We start from the raw sequence: 12,498 nt of genomic DNA, 5'->3' as shown, positions 1-12,498 counted from the left end.
AGCAGATTAAATTTTTGTAGATCAAAAAACTATGTAAGTGGCTTCTCTGTAGGCCCTGTATGTTGCCAGCCTACACAAAGTTGCCTGTGCAATAGGGGACATAGCCACTTCCCAATTTATGATCAAGGACACAAGTCAATTTTCAGGTGGAAAAGCCATACATCTTCATCGGTCCAGTGCCCCTGGAATCAGGTAAGAGAGGAAATTAAGGTAGATGGGACTTTAGCTTAGCGCTGTAGTAGCTTCTGGTTCTTGGAGGACTGTGTTCTCAAACTCCAATATCTGTAGAGTTGCTACAAGTCTCCATGCATCTTAAATGCATGCTTGTTCTGCCTTACCGCAACGTCTGTGAAACAGACCAGAAAACCTTGCCTAAAGGGGATGTTCATTGTTGAGATCTACTCATTAAGTCAGTATCACTTGGTTGTTTCAGCTGGCTCTCTTCTCTATTTTAAGGACATAGCTTCCTTCACATGAAGAGGGCAGGGAAGTTTCTCTTCTGTGATCTTCAGGCATTTAATAGATGGAGTCTTAAGACATTGACTTTGCGCAGCCACGGAAGTATTTGCCTATATCACGCCTGGTCTAGAAGAAAGAAGAAATTTCTTTGTTGAGTTGGCAGCTGTTTTCCTTCCTTAGTGGGCTGGAATGTACTGGGTGGTAGGGAAGATTCTAGAGGAACCGGAATACGGTGTAGCCCAACATCCTTCTTCTCAGGAGGGGTGGAGTTGAGATCCCTCTTCCTGAAAGGCAATGTGGATTTGTACTTTATTATGGGTTTTTTCTTCTTTCTTTCTTTTATTGTGAATTTCACACAGAGCTGGGCATTTAAGATTTGGCAAGGTTTGCGTTTATGAATGGTTATTAGGGTAAATCAGCTCCTTGAATGCAGGTTTATATTATGGGCAATTAGAGGTAAAGTTCTAAACGCCGTCTCACTGAAGTCTTGTGGGATGCCCGAGCATAGAGCTTTTCCCTTTCTATATTTGGAATCTTAGGTCCCCAAGGGTCAATTAACATTTAGCAAACGTGTCCTGAAGTAGTCATGAAATTAAACCAAGATATATGTTTGATTTTCCACAGTCGTGTATTTAGACAGGTTTTTGAAATGGTGATAGGTTTGAATGCTTATCCTTCAGAGAGCTACTGTGGTTGTGAGAAATTTCCTGAAATGAGAAGAGTTAACAGCAGGTAATGTCATTCCTGCTAGAAAGAGTTTGAGACTCTCTGTGTTAAGTGATGAATGAGGGTATCTGACCCACATCTGTTTTACATTAGAATGGAACATTGCCCTGACATCGTTAGGAGCATTTGTCAAGATTCCCTGGACAGAGCTTCTGTAAATTACATGCTGCAAATGTGTCAGGGTCAGATAAGAGGATATCATTAACTCTCCCAAGTTTACTCAGGGCTCTGTGAGTCCCTCTCAATATGCTAACGGCCAACAATTTTCCCTGAGCCGTTCTGTTATATTTTTCATTCATAGAAGAAAAAAAATACGTATGGTATACCCCCCAATATGGCACATGTTCTTTTCTCATAAATCATATTAATTGTAGACATGGTCACAAAGCATATTAAATGCAGGCATGCGTAAATGAATTCAAACATATGAGAATTTTATTACAGCCCATGGTGGGTCTAACATAGTCAAATACCAACTGTATTAACTGGCATACTTTTTCATATAGGTGGAATAAGCTTTTTCTTAATGGGCTTTATTTTATTGATAGTAGATGGACGTGATGTGATTGTTTATCATTAGCTAGAAGTAAACTATATATATGTATATATATGTATATATGCATGTGTGTGTATATATGTATGTATTTCTTGCAAGCCATTTCTATGCTAATTCTTCGCCTAGATTAATATTTTAGTCATCAGTCCCTAAAGAGTGTTGCTATCTATTTAGTAGCTTAGCTCTATTGAGAAACAGATACTCTAAAGAACTGATAAAATAAAAGTTATTCTGTAATTGATCACAGGCCTGGAGATTAAAGCACATCCACCACTTGGAGTTTTACTAAGACAGTACTGACTGTGCTCTTTACAAATAAAACTTGGACATTATGCAACATATGAGCCACACTTGCCTGGCACTCAGTCTTTTGTCATGCGTTAAACATAGCTGCTTGCAAAATGTGAGCTCAGGATGAAAGTAGAAAATAAAGATGTTTTTAGGTGGACGTTTTACACGCCCTGGTTTTCTGTGTGGTTAGGCAACAGTCAGCCATGCGTGCTCTCCCATAGCTCTCGGTGTGGGTGAGAAGGTCACCATACTAACCTTGAGAGAAACTTCTGCCTTCAGGCCACTTCCCTCTTACAGCTTTCAAACAGACCAGGCCAAAAATCTAATTATTTAGATGCTAATCAACTGCAGGATCATTCCTAAGGCATTTGAATCTGAAGACAACATTTTCAGGAAAGTTTTCTCTGTTCAAATTTTAGGCTTTTCAGGCTCAAAGAGACAGTCATTGAAATTAAACCATTAAGTGACTCCGGTAGCACCCGTATAGGCAAAAAACATTCGGATAAACATTTGAATATTTTGTTTGGTTCTAGAAATAAGTGATATCCAAATTAAATATATATGTATAGTCAGTAGACTTTTGGAGAGGAGGGTAGAACCTAAAAAAAAAACACCCTAAAACCTTGTATATCAGCACAATGGTTTTCTAAAAAGCAACTTAAACGTATATTATTAAATGTTAAATCAGAAGAAGATCTGATTATTTAAGTATAAAAAAGAAAATAAAGACATCAACCAGGATTCCTGCTAAGGAATAAAGAAGCGCCTAGATGTACACCATAATTTGCTAAACCATTTTAGATTTCTGATAAGCTCTTGAGCACCTTTGACTGATGGCAAAACCATAATGCTTACACCAAGACAGACATTTTTCCAGATACATTGTTTTAAATGTAAATCTTAATTTGGCCCGTAGTTTTTATCATTTATATTTGATCTTACGGCAGGAAAATTAATTAAGAGAAATATGGCATGAAGCAATCGTAAAGAGTTAGTTTTTCCTGAACCATATAATCTTCCAATCAAGATATAAACAACCTACTTGGAATCCTGAAACTTGAGAATGACCTTAAAGACATCTTCAGAAAATGTCTCTAATAATGCAAACGACTGAGGAACTGGTGGGAGAGGTGTCAGCTCACGCATTTGTTTTTAAAGGTTATCCGTAAAACAATTTAGAAGTAGTGTCTGGGAAATGTTTTGGAGGTAACAATTTAGAAATATACTTATTAGATTTTTTTCAGATGCCTTACCTAAGAGTTGTACTCAACTGAAAGTAAAAGCTAAGTCCTGCCCCCATGTCCCTTCCCAATGGGACAAAACAGAGGTTCTTATTAAGGGACAACTCTTTTCTTGGTCATTGTATCTCCTGGACTTATCTGGCAATTAATAAGAATGTGGTCAGCGTTCCATCAACAGGACTGAGTAGCACGGAGTTTCTTTCTTTTCCTTTGAAATTGTTTGTGAAAACCAGGCAGTTGTACCTCCCCTACCCCAAATTAAAGAAAAAAGTCAGGGAAAAATGCCAACCCTGTAGTAGAAACAGCTTACTAATAGCTTAGGAGGGAAAAAACACACTTTGCCACAAATGAGGATTTTATTTTCGGCTTTGAATTATAAATTGCTATAGGAAAAGCATGTATAAAAGAAATCCTGGGACTATTCTTAAAAAGAAAATACGACTGGAAGACATCCTCTAACCATATTGGAGAGAGTTCCAAGAAGTTCGTTCAAGAACAACTTTGTGCAGCAAAAAGAAATTTCCATCGCTTTCCTTGGACCACGTGAAATACAAAATAGCTTTTAGAAAAACATACATAAAAGTGTAATGGGACCCTTCCACAGAGAGTTGAGATTTTAAATTATGTTAGGGGAAAGTAATGTATTTTGTATTGATAGATTCACTATTATTTTCCCAACACAGATTGCCTTTTTAATTCTTCAATTAGAAGTTATTAAAAAGGCATATATTTCCGGCCTTCTCAATGTGAAATATTGAAATAAATCACATTAGTTATAATTATCTATAAATTTCAATTTCAGATCAATGTAGGAAAATATTAGTACCTCTTTCCTCATCCTTAAACAATTTTTGAGAAAGAAATCATGATTACAATATGTGGCTATCACAGCAGAAATCAGAATTTGTGGGAGAATGTCTGTTTCTTGGGCTCTATCAGGAAAGTCTAAGGGACCAAAGATAAGCCGGTCTTGGGTCCTCTGCATCTCCTCACATTAGCCGCTGCAAGTATTGGGCTGCTGAGCTAAGGGACATTGCTAAAGCAGGAGCTGTCACTAGTTTCCCATGTGTGACAGAGACAATACTGATAGGAAGACCAGTAAGCATCCATCGTATTCCCTTCACCCAGCAGCCATACTCCTGACTGAGTCACGCTCCAGGATGTCTTAAAGACACTGAGCCCTGGAATTTTTGAGAAACTATCTTTCTTTTGCCTTAGAATACAGCCCTGACAGATATCTTCTCCATTCTGCAGTAGATTTATTTTAAGGTCTTAGATTTAAATCCTATCCAAAAGTATTTTCTAATTCAGCAGTTGTACAAAGTTGCTACATGAACATCATAAGCTGAGTTTTGCTTATAGGAAGTACTCATTTCTTCTCTTTTAGGATCTTCATTTTTCCCCCCCCATGGACAAAGTTATTGCTGCCTTTAAAGTCATGCAAACAAGAAATGTATGGCAGAGGATTAAAAAAAGTTTATCACAAAGATGTACCTATAGCTCATGTACGCTTGGGAGAGTGTGCATGTTTTGGATAAAATCTTGCTCTTCCTTTTCAGCTATAACCATATATAGAGTATTTCATTTCTCCCTTAAAGTGATATACCATTAAATGAGTTTCAAGTACGTATCTTCATGCAGGACACTCTTGATTTAAAATAAATTTCCTTTTTTCTGGTACCACTGGATAGTTTTCTTCTCTGGATTGATACAATTGCAAAATTGCTTTTTCTAAGTGGCTGTTTTTTACTTAGCACAGCTTAGTTACACAGTAAAATATTGGTGCCCTGTGTCATTGTCCCCTTTTCTTTAAAAAAATCACAGTTTTCACATTTTAATTTTCCCTATCCATTCTTGCCCATCAGACAGTACACAAAGAGGTACCCCTGATTTAGGAGTAACAACCTCTGTTTTAAAGACTCTTTTCTTCTAATAGACATGGGTAATTTTGACTTGAAATAAAATATTTCATAAATTAGTATATCAATGGAAGCTTATGAATTTTCCAAGCATACACTGTAAAATGATTTATATAAGCTCAAAGAAAGGCAAAGAAGAAAAAAAAAAACCCATATAGGGGGAAGAACATTCAGGAAATAGCTTCAATGCATTCTGGGTTATGTTCACATTTTTAAAGTGAGAAAATGAAGTAATCAACTTACTGTAAACAGCTGTGGGGTAGGACCCTAAGAGAGTGCCAGGTTCTAGTGATTTCCATCCTCCTGGAGCTGTGAATCCCGTGGATTCTTACTTTATTTTGTGACTTTTCCTTTTCCCCAAATCCCCAATAAAACAAAACCATGCTCTGTCACTTATGATTAGTTTTTAGAATATAAGTAATTTTTAGAGATTTTTGAAAAGGTATTTTATCACATAACTCCAGTCTAGATCCTTTGGGATGTCTTTAAAAATTTGGTTATTACTTGGCTGCTTTCTCCACACTGGCCCACCCCCCCACGTGCGCACAGACACAGTAACTCATATGAAAGGGAGACAAGGACGGAAGACTGGGGCCTCTGGGGAAAGGCCAGGGGAAGCAGTGGCGCGTTAGAATGGAGGAAGAAAGGGTAATCCATAGAAGGTGGTGAACAGATTCTCTCTCCTTCTCTCTCTCTTTTTCTTTTTTTCTGTCTCTTGGGGCTAAGTGAAGATGGATCAGTTTAAAGTTTTATTTCAAGAAGATTTTGTTTTGCTTTGAGGATTATGCAAATCCTTTCTAAAGGGGATTGTGGCCTTACTGTGTTTGGAATCGAATTTAGGATGCTTTCCGGGATGCAGGACTAGTCCCTCCTACCTGCCTTGCTGGAACCCCTAGATCTAGGATTCTACTGGCTGAGTCACCTTGGGTGATAGCACAAGGCCTAGAGTCAGGGCGTGGGTTTCATTGCTGCCCTCTCCAGTTGTGTCGTTGGTACACTTTACTCTCCCTATGCTTCAAGTGTCCTAAAAGACAGGAGTATTATGGCAAGATTGTGGGATTGTGGGCCCCTGCACTTTGTAAGTGTTTTGTAAGTGGATGGTAGTTTGTAAGCAGGTCAGACTCTTCACCCAGCAGTCCATTTCTTCCGCAATTGCTTTGTGAGTCCTGCCACTGAATTGTAGGAAGTTGAGAAAAATCTTTTCTCTCCTGTGGCTGTTTTCCAGCTGCAAAATTAATTATCTACTTACTTCCATGACAAGGCATTTCAAGGGTCAGTGAGCTTGAGTTTGTGAAACTCTTCACCTTGCTCATCTGAAAGTTGTTCTGTTATCACAGTTTTGTTTTTTTTAAAGCTGTCTTGCTCTCTAGGATTATTTATGAAATGGAATGGAATTTGTATAATATGTTTGCATTTCAGGCTTTTCTTTCCTTTTAACACTTCTTATACATGAAATGTTAGTTTAGAGAAGAAAAGAAAGGATAGGTAATGGAGGCAGTTACCCGGAGAATCACTTACCATTCATTCATTCACTATTATGTGCCAGGCACTCTGTTACGTGCTGGGGATATAGAGATGAGTGGGTTATTCCCCCCAAAGCTCTAATAATTCAAAGTAGTGACCGAAGTAATGATTCCAGAGTGAGACAAAGGCACGTCGGGGAGGAAGTAATTATTTCTAATTACTGGAAGATGGCCAAGATAGAGAGAGAAACTTTCTTGAGAGGCAACTCTATGAAAAAGGACATAGAGATCTCAAAATACACAAAAAGAATTGGATATAAATTTATTAACTTTAAAAAAATGTAAGCAAATGCTTGTTTGAAATGATGTGTGAAATTTCCAGATGTAGTATATGGTTAAACATTATTCTATACGAACAGGTATAATTTCTCCCTCCCTCCATCCCTCTATCCCTGTGTCCCTCCATCCTTCCTTTTTTCCCCTTCTTTGAAATTCCTGTCCGATTTTATCACTAGAGGCATGGTGAGTGTAATCTCTCTCGCTCACCCCCTTTCCTTCTTTCTCTTTTCCTTTCCTCCCCCCTTCTCCCTCCCCTCTTTCCTTCTTCTGAAATGGCAGTCAGATGTTATCATTGGGCATGATGTAATACTTGTGTCACTTTGAATTGGGGTCACTGTCTTCTGGACAGCTCTTTAACAGTCGATTTCCAAAGAGATAAAAATTAGACTTCCCCAGTTATTCTTCCAGCGATCGGCTATAACCTGGTCTGCCCTGCATTCTCATTTCTTCCCAATCTGCCTGTTTATTTTAGGTAATGGGACTCCTGACCAACCACGGCGGGGTACCCCATCAGCCCCAGACCGATTATGCTCTCTCCCCTCTCACGGGGGGCCTGGAACCTACCACCACGGTGTCGGCCAGCTGCAGTCAGAGACTAGACCATATGAAGAGCTTGGACAGTCTGCCAACATCTCAGTCCTATTGTCCACCCACCTATAGCACCACGGGCTACAGTATGGACCCTGTCACAGGCTACCAATATGGGCAGTATGGACAAAGTAAGCCTCAGACTGTCTAGAGGGTAATTACTCCTAGAAGGGTGAAAAACGTCCACTCTTCCTTAACAAACAGGATATGGCCACATGATTAAGCCTTACATCCCAGCATCAATTTTGTGGCAAAGCTTGCTGATTGTTCCAGCAAGGGCTCCCTTGTATAATTATTTTCTTAACTGATGTCAACAACATCTTGCGGTTATTAATTGCTGAGACGTGAAACCTGATTGCCACTAGGTAAAACATAAGGGTTGGCCAAAATGAAATAACCCCTGGCATTAGAAACACATGTTCTTAATGAGGTCAGCTCAAGGATCATATGAGGTATAATCCCAAAGACACAGAGTTGTGTCAAACTTGTCTCAGGAATAAAAATATTAGTCTCGATCCTTTGATACCGTGGTATTAAATATGACATTGTCAGCCTGTAGCTGATTTTGCCCCTTGCTGTGAATTGTCCCAGCGTGACCTAAAAAGCTGTGTGTGTTTTCTTACAGGTGCCTTTCATTATCTCAAACCAGATATCGCATAAGTGAACTGTCCACTTGGAGCAGAAACTGGCCCTGTTTCCGGTCTCCACAGCCTAGACATGAAGAACCTTCTCAGAAAAAAAAAAATCACCCTTTTGGGGGGCAGTCCTGACAGGAGACAAAGGAGAGTGACTGATTTTCTTTCTCCAGTAGTTGGTTTCAAATTCTTTTGAACGTGTGGAACATAAGCAGTGGAGAAAAGGAAGACCCGGAACAATAAAAGACAAATGCAACATTTTAAAGCAATGATTTAACATGGCTACATATCAAAATATCCCAGCTCTTTAGTGCTGATGATCAAGGAGCTAAAACATTCCATTTGTGTGTGTGTGTGTGTGTGTGTGTGTGTCCGTGTCCGTGTCCGTGTGCGCACGCGTGAGATTTATCTAGCCTGGTTTGTGCAAGCAGAATGTTCTAAAAGGTAGTCGGAGAATACTCTAAACTATAACATGTTTGATGTCCAATGCTGACACTTCTTCAACTTTCAAACTGCTCGCTTAATGAAGCAGGAATGGAGGAATCATTGACTTTTACACACTGGAAATTGACATCAAAATAAATGCCGCCATTTTTAGGAAGTTAGACTAGATGTAAAGGACCTCCCAAATAAATTATTTGTTATCCTCATTTGTAATCCAGTTGTCAATAAATGTCCTGGACGGACCGTCTTGCTAACAAGATATGGGATAGCAGGAAGAAAAACTGGTTTTCTTTCCTGGTGTGGGAGAAGTGTGTGACGTGTTCCCAATTCATTTTCATTTGGAAGCCAACCTGGACGGGGGGAGGGTGTGGTGGAGAAGAAGTGATGTGCATTCCCACAGCTGCTTATCAGTGTGCAATACTGTGTACCTCACGGATGCTTTGGCAATGGCCAGGGCCATATAAACAGAATCAGAACTATATTTTTGCAGGTGCTTTGTTTTTGCAGCCCGTGATTCATTGTGGTAGAATGCAGTGATGTTCGCCATTGGTTGGACAACCAACACCCGACTTGCTCCTTTTGATTAGAGACCATGTTTGAGAATAGTGCTTTTAAAATGATTACGTTTACATTCTTCTCTTTTCTGTGAAAGGCAGGGCAAGAACAGAAATGTCCACGTGGCTCTCATGTACTTTTAAATTATACAATGATATCCAATATTAAAAGATTCTAGGAACTGAGGTTTATATACGTTTGTGTGGTGACATTTTAGAATGTCAATAAATTTGCTTTTTGAGATCTTAAGAGGAACAAAGAGGTGGAAGGCAGTGTTATTTATTTCTTTCTATTCTCGGAACCATGAACGAGGTAGGCACAAATACATTCCTTTTAGAGTTAAGAATTATGATGTAGAGAGATAGTGAGATTAGACACATAGTACCGAGTTTAGTTCATACATTGGTCTTAGAGCGTGATGGATCAAGAGAAGTGTTATCTTTGTGTTGCAGCCTCAACCAACAACGTGTTGTAAAAATGTCTTTCATGTAAAAAGTGCAGTAAATATTTACTATTTATAATGAATAAACAGTTATGAAAACTTGCCCCACACTGCTTTTTTGGGGAAACTGGTGAATGTCATATAATAAAAACTTGGAAATGGGGACCCAACAAAATATATACTTCACCTCCAAGTGCCTGTTAGATTAGACTATAACTTGGACAAATAAGGTTGCACAACTCACAACTGTATTCTTTTGAAGAAGCCTGGTTGAACACACTTTTAAGGACTTTTAAGAACACACTTTTGAGTTTGTGATTTCATGGACGTGGAATCTAGAAAAGACTCTCAAGTCTGCCTTCCTCTCTCCTTGGTTCTCTCAGAGCTATGAAACCCCTCCACCATCACTTAAAAGCCTGTTTTCCTCCAGAACACCAGACTCTATCTTCATCTCCTACTATCACCTCCACTGAAATTTTTATTGAAAGCTCTCATATGATGTTTTAGAAGCTTTCTTCACTCTTCACGAAAAATATTATACCTGTTTCATTCTTTCTTTCTTCCTCCCTTCCTCTTTCCCTTCAACACATATTTAATGAGAGTCTGAACATGCCAGGCAGGCTGCTTGGGCCTGGTGTTAATAGCAGTGCTTACAAACTAGTGGGTAAAGCAGAGGCATAAATGCATAATTACAATAAAGCGTGAGGACTGTTTATATTGGGGAAATAATCATAATACCCTTTGAGGCTCTTACTTCTATTAACTTATTTATTCCTCTCAATATCATATATGAAACAAGTGATGTCATTAACATTCGTCTTTTACAGATGAGGAAACTGAGGCACAAGGAGTTTACGTGAGGTCACTCAGCAGCAGAGTTGGGTTTAAACCCGGGCAGACTGATTCCAGAGCCTCTGTGCTTAAACTCAAACTCTTCTGCTTCCCCAAGTCCAGATTGGTGTGGGAGAACCTTATAGTCAAAAAGATCTAAAGGAGTTCTGTCCAATTCGGTAGCAACTAGCTGTGCATGGCTGTTTAAATTAAAGGAAATAAAATTAACAAGTCAGTTCCTCAGTTGTACCAGCCACATTTCAAGTGTGCAATAGCCACATGTGGCTCAAAGCTACTGTATTGGGCAGTGTAGGCATAGAACATTCCTGTCATCATAGAAAGTTCTATTGGTCAGCGCTGTTCAAAAGCGTGTGAGTTCATCTTTTAAAAACGCCTAGGACTCGAAGTGCAGGAGGTAAATATTTCCAAATTCTCTAAATGCCTTAGGTCTTCTTAGCTCACACTCTTGTTCTTCCAGGCAAATATGTTGCCCTTTTTCTGACAATTATCTATTCCAAAAACATTATAAGAAGAATGTTCCTGAACATTGCTTTTGTATCTTGTTTAATCCTCACAAAATCCTGTGAGGTAGGCATTATTAGCCGCAATTTAGAGATGAAAGGACTGAGGTCCACCATTGCTCATCAGTTTGGCCAGGGTCACACATAGCCAGAAATAGCAGAAGCGGGCTTTGACCTCTGTTCAGCCTGGTGGCAGAAGCTATTTTTATTATTTTACCTCTCCAAATCCTGCTTGCTGTACTCACTTCACTATGTCAACCTAGCCTCATGCCAAACTCAAGTTGAAAACAAGCGTTAAAAAAAAAAGTAATTCATTCCCAATACATGAGAGAAATGCTACCAGTATGCGGGATCACACAACAGAAAACGATCTTACATATCACTTTCCCTTCCCTCCTCATCTCAGAACTTGCCATGTGTAGCTCATATCTCTTTTTCATACACTTCTTTATGCCCTTCTCTTATTTTGGCGTGTCTCTGGATTTGTTGCTCTGCTCATATTTCTCATGTTGAAAGTCTCTGTAGATCAGTTTTTCCCTAACATTTTTTGGGGAGGTATTTAATCCATCTCTAGGGGAATGGGGATCTGATTTCTGCCAGTTCTAACTCGAGTCAGGGCCCCTACTCTCATCGTTTGGGACAAGCAGCCCTGAAGACTTTGAACCCTTGGCATTCAACTGCACTTGAAACTGATCTTGTGTGGAGAGGTTCCCCCTTGTCCATATAGTTATACAATTTAATTCAAAAAATTAAAAATAAGTGAAAATCAGAACTTAAAATGATTAAATAATGGATTCATTAATGTCAGTTGCTGAGCCATTCCTTGGGAGCAATTTTCCTAGAAATAGGTATCATTTTTCACATCTGTGATGGAAATAAACATGAATGTTTTATGCCTTTAATTAGCTCAATTTGGAAATGTATTTTCACATGCATTTGGGTATTTGGGGGACCTCCTAGATTAGAAAGGATCTCCGTTAGTGCTGACATGTAGAACCCGTGTAACAGACAAGGACACTGGTTCATGGTCATGAGTTTAGAAGGAGTCTAAATGGGGGAGGGCGTGGATTAGTTGATGCTTCTTATGTGGACATGCCATGGAAGAATCAATCCTCAAATGACATAAATACCACATGGAACCAGAACCAAGATCTCTCCAGGAAGGAAACCTACGTTGAGGATGAAAACTTGGATCTCAACTGTTCTGAGTAAATGATGTTTGGTGTTTAATCATTAATGGGTAAGAAGAGCTGCTGTCAAACATCGAGGAGCAGAACAAGTGACAAGTGGCAGTATTTATGTGAAGAGATCCACAAGGCCAGACTCAGCCTTAGACAAGCACTCGTGGATCTGGAATTAGTGTTAGACAGTATATTAGAGAAAAGGAAGAAACTGAGCTTGGCTCAGGCTTCTTGCCAAATGTCAGTGATATAAGCTAGTTCTTTCTTCTTCATAAACCCACTCTTTGGTATTGGTGACCATTGTACC

The 12,498-nt window shown here is 39.2% G+C and overlaps 1 protein-coding gene across 3 annotated transcripts in view; it reads left to right on the top strand.

The window, feature by feature from the left end:
* PAX3 (paired box 3) overlaps positions 1–9,760 on the top strand; it is a 92,457-nt gene extending 82,697 nt beyond the window's left edge. For 2 of the 3 annotated variants that reach the window (XM_001494972.7, XM_005610643.4), the window contains exons 8-9: positions 7,467–7,713; positions 8,208–9,760. In XM_001494972.7, the coding sequence (XP_001495022.3) occupies positions 7,467–7,713; positions 8,208–8,242 (282 nt within the window). In that variant the 3' untranslated portion in view covers positions 8,243–9,760. The remainder of the gene's footprint in view (positions 1–7,466; positions 7,714–8,207) is intronic. The other variant, XM_001495160.5, reaches the window with a different exon arrangement.
* The last annotated feature ends 2,738 nt before the right edge of the window (positions 9,761–12,498 follow it).

Source organism: Equus caballus, chromosome 6, assembly GCF_041296265.1.
Source record: "Equus caballus isolate H_3958 breed thoroughbred chromosome 6, TB-T2T, whole genome shotgun sequence".
Lineage (NCBI taxonomy): Eukaryota > Metazoa > Chordata > Mammalia > Perissodactyla > Equidae > Equus > Equus caballus.
The sequence above is the reverse complement of the archived record's forward strand: the minus strand, read 5'-3'. Positions and strand labels throughout refer to the sequence as shown.